A 19856-nucleotide genomic window follows, 5' to 3' on the forward strand; every position below is an offset into this window, starting at 1 on the left:
TCAGGAAACATTTAATGTAGTTAGAAGGAAATGTAGCAAAAGGAAAGATGGTGAGGCTGGAGTGACCACTCTCCTAGCTGGCCAGCCTGGCACATGGCTTCTCCCTGGTGGGCTTTGATCCCAGATGCCTAGTTTACAGCAGTTTCTCCCATGAGTGTTGTGGGTCTCCTCATCTCATTGTATCTTTTGATTTGTTTACAGGGAAACTTCGTGGCCTGTATGACAGCTATTTTACGACAAATGGAAGATTATCATTATGCCCATTTGATCAAGACTTTTGGGAAAATGAGGACCGATGTGGTGGTGAGTGTAACTTTGACTTTCTATAACTGTGTTTTGAGGCCAGCATTTTAGGCAAAATGCTGATGTCAGTATTTCCATTTTCAGTATGATTTTGGACTTGCCTCCACTTGATTTCAGAAGCCACTAGGGATGGTCTAACTAAAGGCGTGTTTGTAAGAAGATAAGGGTCAAGATACAGACTCTCTCCTTCTGCTGACCTGGGGAGTGATTCAGGGTGTCAGCCGAGAAAAGCCCCTTTTCTTTTCTCTCCCATGCTTTGTGGTCACGGAGAATTTGGAGATGTTACCCATGGAGAGTCTGTCATTACCTGCTGTTCATTGATTGATTGACTTTCAATAGCAGAAGCCAGGAAGCATTGTCAGCCCTAATTGTGCTCCGTTATTAATTAGCTTTAGTCACGGAGGCTCGTTAGCATTTCTCGAAATAATTCTCTAGTCATCCTCAGTGAGAGTATGATACGACTTAATTAGGAGACGTACAGAGGGGAACTTAGGAGCTCTGTCCGTAACAAGCTGACATCGCAGGGCCATACAGCAGATGTCCTCTGCGAAGCCGCAGCCAATGTGTCTGCAGAGTTTCTGAGTGTATGTCCACCTCGGCTCTCCTGTCTGGGAACACAGACTCCATTTCTGAGGCCCCTAGATTCCTATAGACTGCAGCAAGTTCTACTAGCGTTTCCAGAACAAGGTTGGTTGCACTTTCCATCAATCTTATTAAGGGATAGAGACAATGCATTTAAGGCTTTTTTCCAAAGGATTAATTCTAATTAAAAAAACTACCTTATTAACTGTTGCTGCTGTATGTGTGTGTGCGTGCGTATGTATGTTTAAATTATATATATATAATATTTAATATAATAATAATAATATATGTATTTAAATTTCTAAAAAATTGATTTATACCTTAAAATCATAGCAATTTTCCTTAAATAAAAGTCAAGGAGCAAGAATGTGTATGTGTTTGCGTGTCTCTGTGTTTAGTCTTCCTTAAAAATATTAACGAGCAGTTGAATGTAGGACTGTACTCAGGCGTGTAACATGTAGCACATGTGATTATATCCTGCGATTCTTCAGCAGTCACGGCACAGTGAAATCAGATTTGCCATGTGAAACATTTCATGCCTCATGTTTGATCAGGGGAAGGATAGTTGTAGCTGAACCTTTATGAACAATTTCCTAGACAACACTTCAGGCTGAATAATAAACTTTTCAGAATGAGAAGCATTACCTGTGCTGAAAACTTAGGACTCCATTTAATTATTTGCCCTTTATCAGAATAGTCACATGATCAAAATCATACTATTCATGCAAACTGTTAAAAATATTTAATCTGGGGCTTCCCTGGTGGCGCAGTGGTTGAGAGTCCGCCTGCCGATGCAGGGGACACGGGTTCGTGCCCCGGTCCGGGAGGATCCCACGTGCCGCGGAGCGGCTGGGCCCGTGAGCCATGGCTGCTGAGCCTGCGCGTCCGTAGCTTGTGCTCTGCAACGGGAGAGGCCACAACAGTGAGAGGCCCGCGTACCGCAAAAAAATACATATATATATATATTTAATCTGAATTATTCAGTGTTGCTGTGGATAGGGAAGCTTCAATGTATTGTGGAAAGCGATTATACAAAATAGTGTTTAAAAATGACTAATTTGCCAAATTCCAAGTGTGTACCCTCTCTCCTTCACAGAGTAGATCATCAGATACTTGTTGCATGTTGTGGTCCTGATATCCCAAGGGATTTTGCTTCCTTAGACACAGTAGTTCAGAACAGCAATTATTTGCAGACAATTGGGTTTCCATTATAAAATGGCATTTGTGGTTTGGATATCATGAATTCATACTGCAAGGATCGTAAACCTTTTTTATTGTTGTTAATCTGTCAGAACTTTGTAAAGTGTGTTCCTATCTATTAACTATACGTAGAGGGTATTTGACTATTTTCCTACTTGGACAAATGCTCACAAAAATGAAAGGTCGTTTTGTGTTAAATAATTGGAAGTTAATTAGTAATGCAGTGTACGAAGAGCCTAGACCATTTTCTCAAGACTACTTCCTTGTAAGAAGTGCTTCTTCAGGTTTTCACATTCAGCTCTGGTTTGGTTGGATGAGTCATTCGCATACAAAATCTCAGTTATTATCAACACCAAAGTCACAGGCCTCAGAACTGGTACTTTTACAGTCTCTCAAGTGACCCTTTGGACCCCAAGACAGTGAAAGGATGGAGCACAGCATGGAACTGAAAGGCTAATCCAGGAAAGGAAAAGGGTGGACGCGTTTGGCTCAAAAGTCTCTCATGACAGAGACAGTCCCTTTAGGATGGTGAGCCATGTGGGGTCTTTAAGTTCTTCTGCGGTGGAGATGCTGGCCTGAAGAAGGGGCTGCTAGCTGTCTTGTGTCCCAGTTACTTAAGCAGGACCACAGGTGGAGAACTTACTCAGTGTCCTTAGTAAGATCAGAGGTGAAGAGGAGTACTCTGGACCTTCCAGGGGAGCCTGTTCTCTTGACACTTGTCCCAAGTTCCCACTAAGTGGCCATAAAGGAATGTTTGTGGAGTGACTGAGTGAATAATGACGTATCCAAGAACAGTGCAGGTGGAAGTAACGCTTACTGGTTACAGGTTGAGTGAATGCAGGATACAGGACGGCGAAGGTTGAAAGAACCAGGCTGTGGGGTCCCTCTCATATCCAAGGAGGACCCAGGGGCAGCCACAGGCTACCGTGCATCCCCGCCTCTTTCTGTGGCCTCTCCCAGTCCTGTGCAATTGTAGGTTATGTAGGGAAGCCCGGTCAGGCAGAGCTCTGAGCTCTTAGCGTCCTCCTCCTGGATTACCCTCCTGCCTCCATTCAGCTTCCATCCCAACACCTTCTGGGAACCCCTACCCGACACCTGCCTTGACCTCACCTGGTGGCTATCGCCCACTGCCCCTTCCCTTGTACCTTGTCCATCCCAGTCAACCAGCAGCCTGTGCTGGGGTGGTCCAGCGTGACTTCTCACAAATGGAAAGTGGTGAGGATGCTCACGGGGATTATGAAAGCAAGAATATTTGCCAGGTGACTGTCCTTGCCTGGGAAACATTCTGCTATTGGGCAGGCCTGGTCTTAAAGAGCCTTGATTTCTGTGTGAAATGGCCACCGAAGGGTGATCCACAAGCTCGTGTAGGGAATGTCATGAGGAGCAGGAGGAGCCTTGCTCTGAGCATCCGTTTCTTTATTTCTTGTGACCATTCCTCGTAGATGAAGCTTTATCGAAGACTGTCTCCACTGGATGATGAGTTTGGGGGTGCAGAATCCTTTATAGTGAATTCACTCAATAGCTGTTTATTGGAGACTGACTTTGTGTTAACAGGCGGAGGAGGTGACAGCAGGCAATGCAGACGGGTTTTGCTCTCGTGGCCCCCAGTCTAGTGGAGAATATCACAGGTAATCAGGGAGTCCTTCAGATAACCCAGGCTATCCATGCTCCAAAAGAATGATCCCTGTGAAGCAGCCAGACTGGACTGAGTCGGGTGGTCAGGAAGCCTTCTTTGCAAAGGAGAGGATTGTGGAATATCGAGGAATAGAAGAAAGGGCACTCACTGTAGGTGGTAGAGCAGCAAGAGTCCTGGGGGTGAGGTGCAGCCAGACAGGTGCTGGGGCATCCAACTGCACAGGACCCCATTGGTCATGCTAAGAGGCTTTGTGTTTTTCTGCTTGTTTGGTTTCCGTTTCTGTATCATTTATTTACTGTTTTTCCCTTAATTATTTTAAAATTGTTTTTAAGGCATTTATTTTTTGAGTAAACTTTTTATTTTGAGAAAATTGTAGAGTCACATGCAGCTGGAAAAAACAATGCAGAGCGCCCCTGTATTCTTTACCCAGTTTCTCCCAATAGTGGCATCTTGCAAAACTATAGAACAATGTCAAAATCAGAATGTTGACGGTGATACAGTTCACTGATCTCATGTTGATTCTCTCCATTTTGCTTGTGCTCTTTGCTCTATTTATCTTGAAAAATTTCAAACATACAGAAAAGCTGAAAGAATAGTACAATGGAAACCATTCTTCCTGTCATCTGAATTCATCAGTTGCAAGCACCTTGCCATATTTGCCTCCCCTGTATCTCTATGGACCTCTTTCTATGTAGCCAAATCCCATAAGTATGTGAGAAACATGTAAGTGGTTCAGCAAATATCTCTCAAGGTTGAAGACAACAGTCAACGGCCTCAATGACCTTCCAGAACATAACAATCATCTCTTCATACCGTCTGTATTCAGATTTCTCCTCAGTTCTCCCCAGTCTTTGTTGTATTTCGTTATAGGCTTTCTCAAATCTCAAATCTAGTCTGGATTCACACGTTGTATTGGGTTCTCTCTCATTCATCTCCTCTTTTTTCTAGAATGAGTTCATCACCTTGTTTTTCCTTCCCATTCATGGCATTGCTTTTTAAAATTCTATTTCATTTTTATTTATTGTTTTGAAGGGATAAAGTCATTAGCTTTGCAGACTTTCACCCATTCTGGAATCTTTGAATGCTGCCTTGTGTGCAGATTTGTTTCTGCAAATTCCTATGTCCTGCAAACTGGAAGCTTGATCTAAAATTCAAGTTCCCCCTTTTGGCAAGCGGAATAGAAGTTGGTGTTAAGCATTCCCTGGTGTGTCTGTTGGGAGTCTGGAAATGCTGGGCTGACCACTACTGATGATGCTGGGTTTGATCACTTGGTTAAAAGGGAGTCACTACCAGATCTCTCTGTTGTGAAGATACATGCCCCTTGAAGATTATCATGTAATCTTTGGGTAATACTTTGGCATCTGCAGAAAATTGCAAAGGTCTTCCTCTAGCAATCTTTCATCTGATAAGTTTAGCATGTATTGATGGTCCTTGTCTGAAACAGTTATTTCTCTGACTTAAGAGAATGGTGACTTCCTACTTCTGAGAATCAAGATTCTTTGGCTTTAATCTAGGAACACTGGGAAGCCCCTGAGGACGTGGGTTCAGTGGGAGATTGGGGGAAGTGTTGGTGCCCTGATCAGATTTGTAATTTGAAAAGGTCACTCTGGGTGAAGTGTGGGGACCAAGAGAGACAAGAATGACCATAGGTAGATGGGCTAGGATGCCCCGCTGGTAGTCCAGGTGAAAAAGGATGATCAGTTATCCAAGTGGGTGGGTATAGAGATGGACAGAAGCGGATGGTTTTACAAGAAGATTTTGCCTGTGGAATACACTGATGGCTCTTGTTAGAGCTGTCCACTTATTATATGGAGCATCTTGTGAATAATCTAACTAAAAATGTAGCAGGGATGAATTGATTATAAAAAAATGAACTTTTCATAAAATATCTCATGTGAATCTTCCAACTCCCCTCTTTGACTTGGAGATAGCAGTTGTAATAGTCTATTCAGCCTCATCAGCCGTTCTAGGCAAATGCAACGGTGGGGACCACCACCATGGCTAGTAAATTATGCAGACCGACAGGGAAGCCTTGCAAAACCTCATCTCCGACAATCTGCAGCATTTTGTTTGATCAGCAAAGTACCAACATTTAACAGCTGAGCCATACTAATGAAGTACGGGACTGTGTTTCCTAGAGGGAAAAAAAAAAAAAGGAATTGGGAAAATATGCTTCTCTTCTAGAATAATAAAAACCAGACCCTGTATCTCAATTATTAGGCTTTGAGGAGTGATCAGCAAGAAAGCCAGCAATTTCATGCAAATAGAGATGTGACTAAATTACGGCACTCAGCCGGCAAAGTAGGCAACCTGGTCATTAAAATGTGAAACTCTCGACAAAGTGGGGAAACTTAAGGAGTGAAGTATGAATTTCAGTAATTAAACTGGGGAGAGAAACTGTTCCTTGTGTCAGGGGGCACCTAGAACACCCCTGCTCACAAGCCCTGCTGGTCAGGGCTCCTGTGGGCAGAGTTTGGAGGACATGGAACTGACTTTTCCCTCCTGACTCTGCCCGGGATCCTAACCTCTCCTGCACTGGAGGCCTCTGTTGTATAAAGGGTGATCACGATTGCTCCTTGAGTTTTTATTCATGGGAGGAGGCTCGACAGACCCCTCCCAAGACAGAGATGACTTGCTGTAACCTGGCATTGCTGTTTCGGTTGCAGAAGAAGCATCTCTGAACATCGGCTTATTGCTGCTGTCAGATGGAACTGGTGTCTCTTTGCAAGAAGTTCTTGGGTAGAACTCTGTGCTGGGAATTGCTTTCTTGGCTCCATAAATTCTGTTCACCACCTTGGTCTTCACAGCCATTGTACCTAATTATGAATCAGTAGATTAAATAAATGAGAAACATCCACTCTATTTGGCCATCTCTGACTGTAACCTCATTTTCCTACATGAATTCTCAGTTGCCTGTCCCCTTCCCACCCAGATCTTGAGGGAGTGTGCATCCCGGGCTACCGGGATGTGTGCTTTTCAGGATAACCGCTTGTTTTGTTCAGGTTAGCTCAGAATAAGCACTAAACTGTCAGATTCAAGAAATTTTCCTAATTCTGACAGGCACAGAGTGGACCCACTAGGAAAGGGGAACCCCTTCCCGATGCCAGGAGCGGTCTGATTGGCCAGGAAGCAAGGTGGGGCAGCAGGGCACCACTCGTAAAATTCAGGGACCATCTAGGAGACAACAGAGGTATAACTGAGGAGCTTGTGGATTTGAGGATGCCACATAAAAGAGTCTGGAATGCGACCACATGCTCAAATGGTTTACTGGGAGCTGAATAGGTGCAGATGGTCAGGAGTTCCTGTTTGAGCCTTTCAGCTGTTAAATTACATAAGAAAAAGGAAAGGATAATAATACCACATATTCAACCCAGTGGGCCCTGTTCATAATGAAAAATCTCTGTAGAGTAAATATAAGACATAGTTATGACTTGCGTGTTACGTTTGTTTAAAAAGGTTTCTTTAAGCAGAAAGAGTGTCACTATGTATTTGTAACCTTTGGGGACTGACTCTTTGTGACTCTTAGATATGCCCAAGGAGTATATTTTAATATGTCCTCGGGAAAGTTCTCTGGGATAGGAGGTGCTCAGGCAAACAGAAAGGCGGAAGTGTAATACATACCTCCTGTGAAATACATCTTCATTACTTTTTCGTATGTTCTCATTCAGTTAAAAGAAAAAAAAAAAGTCATTTATAATGTAAATTATTCCAGGGGGCATTGGTTTTCACCTTTTTCTGGGTGGGTTGTTTCAGTGTTCTCTTTTTCATTTCAGGATTTTCTGATGGAAACATTCATCATGTTTAAGAACCTCATTGGGAAGAATGTCTACCCTTTCGACTGGGTGATCATGAACATGATGCAGAATAAGTGAGTACAGGGGAAGGCTCTCCTTGACGAGGTGCCTGATTCATGTCTGGTGGGAATGGAGGTGTTGCTTGGATACCGTGGGGTCTCCCACAATGTACAGGGTGCTCCCCCTTCTGTGATGCAAATGGTTCTTTGGAGAAATGGGCCTGGAGATTGGGTGCTTTGCCTATGCCAGCACAGGCTCTGGGGCTGAGAACTTGGGCTCTGCCCCCTGGAGAAAACAAATATGAACATGACCCGCCTTTCCCTTCACCTTTGTCAAGGGCATCAGTTTGCCATCTAATCTCAACCATGTGTGTTTGTTACCCAAAGCGATTCTCAGCTCTGTGGGAGTTTTTTGAGAAGTGTTTGCATTTCACGTATTTCAGCTGGAAAGGATCATGAGCATTTTCATCACACGTATTAACTATTAAGCACGTGCCTTGTTCATCTTCTTGTGAGGGCTGTTGGTTAATTTCCTAGCACTTGGGTTTTATAATTTCTGTAAGCGCCAACAAAGATCATGGGGTTCTCGATCGCATGTGGTTTCTAGAAGGAATTTCTGTTGACTTCTTTTTTCTGCTTCTTTCTTCTTGCAGTTTTTATGGAGATAATTGTAGGTTCATAGTCGGTGCTGCGGTAAGAAGTAAGACAGGAGATCTTGTGTACCATTGACCCAGTTTTCCTTGATGATAACATTTTGTAAAACCTTAGCCCCAAACTACAACCAGGGAGCTGACATTGATACAATTTACCCATCTTCTTCAGATCTTCCCAGCTTGACTGGTACTCATTAGTGTTTGTGTTTGGTGTCTTGCAATTTTTTTCACATGCATGTGTTCTCAAATCCACCCTCACGGTGAAAACACTGAACATTGCCTTCACCACAGGGGATCCTGTGGTTCCCCATTTGTGACCCTCCCCCTTCCCTAATCCCTGGCAACCACTCATTTGTTCTCGATTTCTAAAATTTTGTCATTTCAAAAATGTTATATAAATGGACTCATACAGGCTGTAACCTTTTGGGATGATTGACTTTTTTTCTTTCACTCTGCCTAATTGCCTGGAGACTCATTTAGGTTCTCGGATCAGTGGTTTGTTCCTTTTCATTGCTGAGTCAGTGTTCCCAGTATGGATGTGCCACAGGTGGCTTAACCATTTTCACTGTTTAAGGGCGTCTAGACTACTTCCAGTTTGGGGCTATTGCAAATACATCTGCTATGAACATTCCTGTACAGGTTTTTGTATGAACTTAAGTCTTCATTTCTCTGGCACAACTGACCTGGGATGCAAATGCTGGATTGCATGGTAATCATATGTTTAGTTTTGTAAGAAACTGCCAGACTCTGCCATTCTCCACTCCCGTGAGCCATGCAAGAGAGATCCAGCTTCTCTGCGTCCTCGTCAGCGTTTGCTATCGTCACCGTTTTTCATTTTAGCCCTTCTGATACATGTGTACGATGTCTCATCGTGGTTTTCATTTACGTTTTTCCTGAGCCTCTTTTTAATGATTTGTCCACCCTATGGATAAATTCATAGCAGCAAGGGCCTTTCCCTTTGCCTTTTGTGGGTGATGCTCCTTTCCAGGACGGCAGGGATGAAATCGGCCCTGTGTACCATAAGCTGTGGGTTCTGAGCAGGCCTCCGCTAGGACTGAGCCGAAGTAAGTGTTGTCCATCTTAAGTCATACGTTGCTGTGGCTGAAGCCTCCTTCCTCACATCAGACAACATCTGAGAATTAAGTGGAGAGGCTCGGGAGGGAGCGGCCTCTCACAGCTGGAGATATAAACGTGGCCAGCGCTCACAGCAGGGGTCCTGGCCTTGGCCTCTTGCATTTCCACCTGCTCTCTCTTGGGATCTGAATCCTCACCCAGAAAGTGAGGAACTTAAAGCACGAGGAGTTTCTTCCTTTTGTTTCTGTCGGGATTAACTTTTGTGAGTGATGATTTAGAATGAGTCTAGAGAGCTGCAGTGTTCATGTTTTTAGTGGCGTATCTTCAACAAACAACCAACAAAACCCACTGTCCTGGATCTACAGGAAGACTCGGGCTCTCCTTGCTCTGCTGGATGCTGTAGCTGAAAACGACAGACCCGTCCTTGCCGTCTAGCAATGAAATAACTCGAGGCCTCTCTGCATTAACTAGACCCGGCAGATAAACTTGCCACGTCGGTAGTGAAATCACGACTCCGTCACTCGACTGAGTAGAGCTAAAGGCGGCCGCTGAGTCAGGCAGCCGGGCGGCCCCGGGTGTGGTCGGGAGGCGTGCGCGTGGACGCCTGACCCCGCGTGTGGACTTGACCTGTGCTGCATCTCCCCTGCAGAGTGGCCGTGTCCTAGCACCCAGGCTGTGCATTCCATACCCTGGGGACGAGGGTGGGAGAGGGCTGCTCCTGCAACGTCAGATGCCATCTGTCCTCAGAAGTTGTGTGACTTGGTGACCCCAGTCCCAGGGGTCCCACCGAGGTAAACTGTCACCCCACTGAGGAGGATGCAGCCACACTTTACTTTGATGCTATTTTTTTTTTTTTTTTTTGCGGTACGCGGGCCTCTCACTGTTGTGGCCTCTCCCGTTGCGGAGCACAGGCTCCGGACGCGCAGGCTCAGCGGCCATGGCTCACGGGCCCAGCCGCTCCGCGGCATGTGGGATCTTCCCGGGCCGGGGCACGAACCCGTGTCCCCTGCATCGGCAGGCGGACTCTCAACCACTGCGCCACCAGGGAAGCCCCTGATGCTATTTTGATGGTGATGGAGAGTCTGTTTTCAGTTATACGCTTACGGTTGCATCATAGCCTCTTCCTGCGACTGCATCCTCTGCCTTCTCCTGCCAGCACTGAGGTATCTGATCATCACCCCAGACCTGCACGTGGGCGAAAGCCACGTACTCTGTGACTCAAAGCATGGAGCGCAGCCCTCAGAGTTTCCTTCTCTGGAGACCCTGTCCAGCTTCTCCCAGGATGTTCTGTAGTTCCCGGGGTGAGGATGTCGCTTGACCCGTGCTTGCTGGAATTGTGCGTTCCCTGCATTCCTCCTCACGTGCCACTCTGCAGGGTGCAGCTACGTGACAGAGATGCAGGTGTGCCGTGGCATCTCCACCAACCCAAGCCTTTGCATCTCAGCCACAGGGAGGAGAGCTCTTTGTCTGTAGGGAAAGGCAGCTCGTCAAGGCAGAAGCCCTGGTTTGTTGTGTCCTCTTGAAGGCAGATGCCGGAGACTTCTGAGGATAAAGTCTTGTGTCAATGATGATGGAATTAGGGTCTGGAGCCGGAAGTCCATCCTATTATCTTGGGCAGTATGCTCGTAGGCTGCAGCCCTAAAAGACATCTCCATAAAGGAGGAAACACTCAGAATGTAAAATCCCTGTGGTTTCTTTTATGTTGTACATAAAATGTACGGAGCCATCTCATCAAGAATTCTAGTACTCTGAGGCCAAGTCTTCCAGCTGACAGCATTTCTTCCATCAGAACGTCCCAAGGAGGAGCTGTGTCTGTGTATGCCTCTGTGTGTGTGTGTGTGTGTGTGTGTGTGTGTGTGTGTGTGTGTGGGTGGTATGTGTGCATGCGCATGTATATGGACGTTTGTGCATGTGTGTGGTTGTGTGTGCACGCACACGTGTGTATGTGTCTGTGTACGTGTGTGTGGGTTTGTTGATACCAAGTAAAGACCTTTTTTTTTTTTTTTTTTTTTTTTTTGGCCACACCGCAGCTTGTGGGATTTTAGTTCCCCAACCAGGGATTGAACCCAGGCCCTTGCAGTGAGAGCACTGAGTCCTAACCACTGGACCACCAGGGAGTTCCCTAAAGACACTTATATTTGCAGAGATTTTGACTCTGAGAAGCTGCAGCCAATCCGCCTTCCTCTCACAGCTGACACACTTTGAAGGCACAAGGTCCCCAGCCACAGGGAATAACAGAAGAGCAGGCCATGAAGGAGGCATTTCAGACTCTGATCAAAGTTGGAGCTGTGAGGGACTTCCCTGGTGGTGCAGTGGTTAAGAATCCGCTTGCCAATGCAGGGGACACGGGTTCGATCCCTGGTCCGGGGAAGATCCCACGTGCCACAGAGCAACTAAGCCCGTGCGCCACAACTACTGAGCCTGCGCTCTAGAGGCCATGAGCCACAACTACTGAGCCTGCGTTCTAGAGCCTGCAAGCCATGACTACCGAGCCTGCGCTCTAGAGCCCGCGTGCCACAGCTGCTGAGCCCACATGCCTAGAGCCCGTGCTCCACAACAAGAGAAGCCACCGCAATGAGAAGCCCGTGCACTGCAACGAAGAGTAGCCCCCGCTTGCTGCAACTAGAGAAAACCCGTGCGCAGCAATGAAGACCCGACGCAACCAAAAATAGTCAATAAATAAATAAATAAAAAGTTGGGGCTGTGATCATTGTAATTTTCTTTCTTACATCTTACTGCCTTAAAACGCTACCCCCTCTGTTGAATAAACAATATTGAGTTTTAGAAGCTGAATCGGTTGGGTGGCTGAGGAAGATACTGCCTCCATGCAGCCAGCTAGGTAACACTTAAAGCTATCTTAAGACATCTGGTTGGTGACCCTTTAGTTTTCTTTAACATCCTTGTTTAAATGCCAGTTTCAGAGTGCAGAGTTTATCTCCTTTTTCATTTAACACACGCATTCTTTGTGATGTGTTGTACGTTTTCATCTTCAGGCTAAGGGTGAGCTGAAACATATGCTTCCCACGTGCCAAGCACTTCTCGGGGGAGACTACAAGTCACCATGTCCTTGATACCCTCAGCAGCACTTTGAGACAGCTGTTGTTTTTATGCCCACTTTACAGATGGGAAAGTTGAGGCACAAAGGTTTCTTAAGTTGCCAAAAAACACACAGCTGGGAGGTTATAGGGCCCGTCCCGTAGCCTAAAACCACGCTGCTACCTTGAGTATGCCTCCTGTTTCCCGAAGAGAGTATTTTGTTTTGTTTTTAATCCTTATGTCTTTAAAACACAACTTTTCTGCAAGATTTATTACTTACCTGAGTGAATTTTAAGCACAGAAGTCAAGATGTTCCTACTTAGCTTTTTTTGTTTTCCCGGTACGTGGGCCTCTCACTGCTGTGGCCTCTCCCGTTGTGGAGCACAGGCTCCGGACGCGCAGGCTCAGCGGCCATGGCTCACGGGCCCAGCCGCTCCGCGGCATGTGGGATCTTCCCAGACCGAGGCACGAACCCATGTCCCCTGCATCGGCAGGCGGACTCTCAACCACTGCACCACCAGGGAAGCCCCCTGCTTAGCTTTTTGGAGCCATTCAAAGTATATGCTGTTACAGAGGATCGCATCCATTACTGAGCTTTATGGAGTCCTGCTGTGAACTTTTAGGACAGAATCTCACTAACATCTTAATAAAATAATTTCCCATAGAAATTACGTAGATACCATATAACACTGTTTCTTTGTCGTTGTCTGTTTGCCCCTTTTTACTCCTATGACTTAAGAGCTTGATCTCTTACGTGCTGCCAGAGTTGTCTGTTCCTCCTCCCGGCATGCATCAGAGGATGTTTCCTTGCCTGCTTGGGATAAGCAGTAATTCCCAGAAGTTTCCCTAGTCTGTATCTAAGTTTTAATGGCACAGCTGGACATGCAGTTTTACCACCTACAGCTTAGAAATTGACAAAATCAGCCTCTACGGCCCCTTAAATATTCGTGTGCTTGTTCAGCCTTACCTCTGCAGATGGACTGTTCTTCAATTCGTGGGGCTTGGATGCTGTCTTTAGTTACATTTTACATCAGTTTTGGGGCAACAACTTGTAAATCAGGAATCAGATTTATAGGATATAATGAATATCTCAAAGGACAGTAGTCACTTGGTTGCTATATTCAAGATAGTAAGTGATTGGCAATGGCCTGACGTTGTAACTCTGCTGTAGGATATACTAGTGTCAGATGGCAAGGTGACATTAAAGATAAGCACAGTTCGGGTATAGTAGATGTGTGCTTGTGTGTTAGCATCCAGAAGTGCTATTTAATCTGCCCAGAGGGAAGCAAATGCTATGTTTCCATTTAAGATCTCAGGTGGCGTTGGAAGCATAGACCTTCACTTGTTGGCAGATAAGTGCTGGTCGCCATTCTTGAACTTCTATCAGCTAAAGTGTTCAGGTTTACAGTTTGTGGTATGTGTAGCCTAGTCTAATGTTGAAGAACTATGCTGTGGCTGTCTTAGAGTTCTCTCTGGTTGTTAACACAAACGTGACCACTTAGTTGCATTTCTGTGTCTTTCTTCCGGTCGTAGGGCTTGAATTCATCCCAGTAGAGTGTCATAATCCCAGTAGAGTGTCTAGTCATAATCCTGAATTCATCCCAGTAGAGTGTTTAGTCATAATCCTGACTAGAATTTTAAGGCATAGGAGTGACTTGGTAGGAAATGAGTCTGTTGGTTTGACTGAGTTCCTTTTTCACCTTGAAGGAAGCATTTGTTATTAACTACTTTTATTTACTTGCAAAAGGCATTTCTACTGTGTGCCGTGGGGTAAAAACAGGGGCAGGATTGAGTATAATTTTCAGATTTTTAGAGTTAGACTTTCTTATTCATGTGAACTGCAGAACATGGAATAAAACCTTTCTTACATTTGTCCACCCTTCAGACTTGCAGAAGAATTTTAAGAATTCAGTTACCCTGATTGAGCTTCTCACTAGGTCTTGTTGCTTGTGTCCTCTTCTCTTAGGATGAAAAATAAACCATCATTTTTACTTCCTCAGAGCTCTCATTGTTTACAACTCTGATTATCAATATTTTCCAGTGTCCTCTTTGGTGTAGATTTTGTGTCTCGTTCTCCTTGGTTTTGTCCATGTTAAGCTGGGGCCTAAAGGAGGTTATATTTATAATTTGTTTTTTAATATCCTACACACATTCATAACAGAACTTGGTATATTTTACAAGTAAGGATTCATAGACTGTGCGTGTAAAATAGACCATGTAAAGCCATAGAGAAAACTGGAAGTTTTTTAGAAGCCAAGATACTTGAAGCTGCCTGGGAGACGGAGCACGAAGGAAAATATAATGGATTTTGCAAAATTCTCACTGGGTGATAAAAACGATTCTTGCTGTTTGTCAGGGGAGATTGGCGATTTATGGTAGAGATCCTTCTATATGACATTGAGCAAAAGAATATCACATTGAAGGAATACGTTGAGAACTCAAAATTGTGCCCACAGAAAACGGAAGACATTATTTTTATTTCAGTTTTGAGATGCTTAAGATGTTACTGGTCAGCATGTTGACCATGCGCAGTTGGTCATCATTGGACCTGTCCTAAAGACCAGCTTCTCGAATGTAGTGGATTTTGCTGAGCTGCCCCATTTAGTCTTGTCTAGTTGTTGACCGTTCAAATACTGGAGACCAACCCATCCAAACTATTGTCTGGTTTGTTTACCTGAAGTCAAGGTTTCATCTTAAATGTGTACTTTGAAACCCTGACATTTCTTCCCAGCCTGGAATTGATGAGATCATACTGCTATTGATGTCACATGTCTGGGTGTTACTCGTTTTTTGATCATGGCCGTTTGAAGGCCAAACAGTCCCAGGTGATGGGAGCACAGTCTGCGTTCTCGATTGTCTTTGCATGGCAGTGTTGGCTGATTTCTACTCCTCTTCTCTCACCTGTGATACAGGCATTTTTGGACCAGGGAGTGTTTTCCTCAATCCATCAACACAGTGCATTATGTTTCTACCAACGTAATGCGTACAACACATATTTACACACTTACAACCACATATGGCTCCTTCCATTGGGTCAATTTTCCATGCATATTTTTGTAACTTAGCTATTTTTCTCCTGTAAAATATGGCATTTTCCCCACTGGTAAGTATTATTCATCAGATGTATCAGCATCCAGGAAGGCAAGCTCACGGCTGTTTCTGCCAAAATTAATTTGACATATAATCATGATAGGAATGGTCCTTAAGACTTAGAAAGGGATTCCATCTTTGAGATGCCCGGTTTCTTAGACGTCGTGAAGCTGCTCAGGAGGCAGATTTGCAGGGTAGGCTGTTTGCAGGTATAGCGCCATTGGGTTTCATTGCTGTGGAAGAATTTTCATCCTTGCCAGCTCTGTGCCTTGGGCTTAGATCAGAGAAAATGTACCATTTGCTTTCGGGAGAGAGGAAGGTAGGGGTCCCCACTTTCCGGGGACCGGCCTTAAGTACTGTGGCACTAGCCACAGCCAGAACAGACACCTAATGGTCGGGTCTGGGAGGACAGCGTGTTTTGTTTCCAACTCAACCTCCTTTCCAGGAAACGCTGCTCCGGTGAAAGGGCGTGGAGTTGAAATCTTTGTGCAAGTTAAAGGCATGGGTGTCAAGCATTTGGGGCTCAAGAGACTCTTGGATTACTTCTTCTCAACATCTTTTCTCCTTTCTTTGAAGCGTGGGGTTTTAGTTGATGTTGTTTTTAATTTATTTTTGAAAATAACTGGGTTCCTTTTGAGGTTTTGCATATCCAATAACTTGACGGTTTCAAGCACACCTAAGTATCATTTTTTCCTTTGAAACAGTAGCTGACATAAACACTGTCACAACCCCACTAGCTAAGGACCAAAAGGAAAAAAATATATATATATATAGTTTTTGAGTGAACAAACAGGAGTTCAAAGTCAGGATAATGAAAACACTCTGGAATGAAAATTTCCCTAGTGCTCAGCACGCCTGCACTTTCTTTGGCTCCTACAGTTCATAACATCACTCTTGGAACCTTTATCCTCTACAGGGAAACTGGGCTAGGAGGAGATGTTTTGCAGCTCAGACCCCAGTTTGCAGGCACTGAGGCCCAGGCCTGCTTCCGGATTGGGCCCACTGGGGCTGCAGCTCAGCACGTTTCTGGCCAGTCTCAGGGAGAAACACGTGAGATCGTACTCCGAGGCAGAGGTGGCCCTCGTGAAGCACCGAGATTCTAAGCCAGCTCTTGATCTGCATCTAGGAAGGGTGCTCTGGACCCCACGGCGGGGAGAGGAGCCCACGTGCGCAGTGCTTTGCTATTAGTTGGAACTCTGTTGATCCTTTATGGCGTTTTCATAAGTTATTTTACCATTTTCCGTACAGTTATTCTCTGGCATGGATACTTCTGCTCTTTGCTTAATAATTAAGCTTTTGGCCTAAAACTAACACAGATAATTCCAGATTTTACCTGGCTGTTGATAACCACTAATTCATTGCACATGGCATAGATATTTTATGCAGTTGGGTCTTATTCAAATGGCCTCTTTATTTAATTCCGAGATGAAAAATCAAAGTACTCTCCACGGAATGGCAGTGATGAAGCATTCTTAGCAGGACTCTTACTTAGGGAAGCTTGCTTTAGAGGAAAGTTTTGAAAGGGCAAATTCTGTAAGAATTCTCCGAGCCAGTGCACACCTTGCTGTGAGCTCCCGGCTGGTGTTGACGACGCCATCCTGCCGGCACTTAATGCTAGAGGATGTACTTCACTCTAGGAGGAATGAAGCCAAGTGCCCTCTCTACATGCTGCATGAGACTGCTCTCAATGCAAAACAAAATGGACGAAATAGAATTTATTAAGGTCGTATTCCAGATCTTTCCATCCTCAAATTTTACCTCCAGTGCTCCTGGGGCTTAGCAGAAAGCATGTGTAGTGTGAGACCCTCTGGTGTCATGCTCTTAAGTCTAGAATGGGTGGAGGAGGAGGCCCATGATAACTGAATGCTCGCTGTGTTGCCAGCATTGTCTTAGGTATCTGCTCTGTGGTTCTCAACCTGGGGTGCTTTTCCCCCCTAGAGGCCATTCGGCAATGTCCAGACACAATTTGTTATCACAGTGTGAACCACTGGCACCTTGTGGGGAGAATCCAGTGATGCTGCTAAACATCCTTCCATGTACACGAGAGTCACCTGCTGCAAAGAATCATCCCCCCCATGTCAATTATATCCCCATTTTATGGATGAAAAAACTGAGTCTCGGTAACGTTAAGTAATTAATAGAAATATATGTCATCCATTTCAGTGATCCCCTTTTCTTTATTTCCGCTTTTCTCAGCCACCCTTCTCTGTTGCCTGACCCCAGCAGGGACAGGAGCCTTTACCATAGATAATAGCAGCCGTCCACTGACGATGCCAGGGCTGAGCTTTCCTGTAGAGGGGGAGGATTGGAGGCAGTTTTCCCCAAGATGCCCTGCCAGGGGCTACAGCTTCACAGAAGATCCCTGTGGGCGTGGCTCAGGTTCAGGTGACAGTGAGAGTAAGTCACACTGACGAGAATTTAGATCCCGGGGGTGCCCTTCCAGTGCCTGGCACATAGGGCATGTGTGGAAGATATTAGCAAGTGTCTCTTATGGGGGAGTTACAGTTTTTGATTTTGTTTTGTTTTAGATCCCTCATACAAGTAAGATCATACAGTGTCTGTCTTTTTCTGTCTGACTTATTTCACTTCGCATAATGCCTTCAAGGTCCATCCATGTTTTCACAAATGACAGGATTCCCTTCTTTCTCATGGCTAGCATTCTATTGTATATATACACCACATCTTTTTTATCCATGCATCCTTGTTTCAGGGATGTGTGTTGCTGATATCTTTTCTTACTCACCGAGTCCTTTTTTTCTTTTTACTCCCTCTTAAGAGTGGTGTTTGTGGGCTGACGTTAAAATTTTTTATTTGAAAAATTTTATTTTAAAAAAATCTTTGAGGACTCTTGCAGAAGGAAGGCGAGTGGACTTCCTGCTGGTCAGTTGGTCCTAACAAGCACGGTGACCATCCAGATAGCGAGGCTTAACATATTTTCTATATGGAAGCTCCGTGAAATGCAGTTTTTGACATGAAATCATCTTGAAGATTGAACATGGAATTACACCATTATTTATCAAGCTCTTGTTCTTCTCTAGACACAAGATGGGAAATAAAATTGAGTAATATTTTATCTCCATCTTCAGCTTGACAGTGGAATACTTAAAAAAAATTCACATATGTAGTACATTTGCAGGTGTATAAAGAAATGATAATACTGTTAATATAGTTTCTCCATGGACTCAGAATGTTAGGTTCGTGATGGTTTCTATACATTTTTGCTCGTATAAGATGCTTTTTTTTATGTGTCATGTGGTACATTTTCATGGGATTCTGTACTTTTGTGCCTGACCCTTGGACGCTGCATTGTGGGAAATCACTCATCACCTCAGTGATGCTCGGAGTTCGGTGTCGCTGTCCAGCGCATAGTAGGTGCTGAACAAACAGTGGCTGAGTAATTGCCTGACTGCAAAGAATGAATGTCGGTAGGGAATGTTCTTATTACAAAGTCAGCTGGTAAAACACATGACATACTCTTGTAGTGGTTCTTTTCCAGGAATGAAACACAGTTACCCTTGTTATTTTGGGGTCCACAAAGAAATGATTCCAGATGTAGGTATACAATAAATAAATGATTAGCTAGTGATTAGCTATTAGCTAATGAATTTCCTTAATTGAAGGTGTTCTAAATGTACCACAGAAACGTATGAGGGAGACCCGTGTTTGTACGTACGAGCCAGCCTCTGACTGCAGGTCTGTAAGCTGCTGGCTGCTGGCTGTTTCTTCTTAACCTTTCCAATGAGACTTCGGAGGAGGGTTTTACTTAATACCGTACCTGTCAGATTCCCAGAGCTGCAAGTAAATTGAAAATACAAATTATATTGAAAAGTGAAATATTTTATTGTTCTACAGTTTGGTTGATTTAGGAAGAAAATGAACTCTGACAGCTTTTGCTCTTTTCATTTCATTGGCTTCTAATGGTTCCAAACAAAAGCCCCACAGCCAAAGCCTTTTCCCGCATTGCTGTGTAAGAGGTGCCATGAGCCCTTCTCTCTGCTCAAGACCCAGTGTCCACTGACTCCATGTCTTGGGTGCACAGGATCTTAGGAAGGGATAGAAAGTGCTAAATGTTAATATTTGTGAGTATAAATATTAATCATCCCTGGAGCACTCCAGCTGTCTGACCCGTGGGTAGCTTTTTAGCACTTACCACTTTTTTCAGCTTTCAATCCATTTTGCATATGCAGAGATATCTTTTCCCCATTTTTTTCTGAACTGTTGCCTTTGCATCCCTAACATGGGGCTGTTCGGGATGCAGAGGTTTGGGAGAGGAGGTTAGGGGAGCCCCCTCCATCTCTCCTTTCTCTTTCTTGATTCATTTATGTTCAGAGGAAAACCTTAGTGAGGTTTCATGCAAGAGCCAGAAAGTCTGAGGTTATCAGGTTGAATTCCTCACCTGTGATTCGCTGGGATGGGATGTATGTGTTGAAAGGGGACGGGGGTGTTTCATAGGGCTGAGCTCCTTTGACGGAGGCTGAACCATTAATAC

General features: G+C 44.6%; 1 protein-coding gene across 4 annotated transcripts in view; it reads left to right on the forward strand.

The window, feature by feature from the left end:
* The window catches only part of DOCK1 (dedicator of cytokinesis 1), a 529068-nt gene that overhangs the window by 321833 nt on the left and 187379 nt on the right, over positions 1-19856 (forward strand). For all 4 annotated transcript variants that reach the window (XM_060127083.1, XM_060127084.1, XM_060127085.1 and 1 more), the window contains 2 exons: positions 202-303; positions 7495-7589. In XM_060127083.1, the coding sequence (XP_059983066.1) occupies positions 202-303; positions 7495-7589 (197 nt within the window). The remainder of the gene's footprint in view (positions 1-201; positions 304-7494; positions 7590-19856) is intronic.

The sequence above is a fragment of the Lagenorhynchus albirostris genome, chromosome 16 (genome assembly GCF_949774975.1).
Source record: "Lagenorhynchus albirostris chromosome 16, mLagAlb1.1, whole genome shotgun sequence".
In the NCBI taxonomy this organism is placed as follows: domain Eukaryota; kingdom Metazoa; phylum Chordata; class Mammalia; order Artiodactyla; family Delphinidae; genus Lagenorhynchus; species Lagenorhynchus albirostris.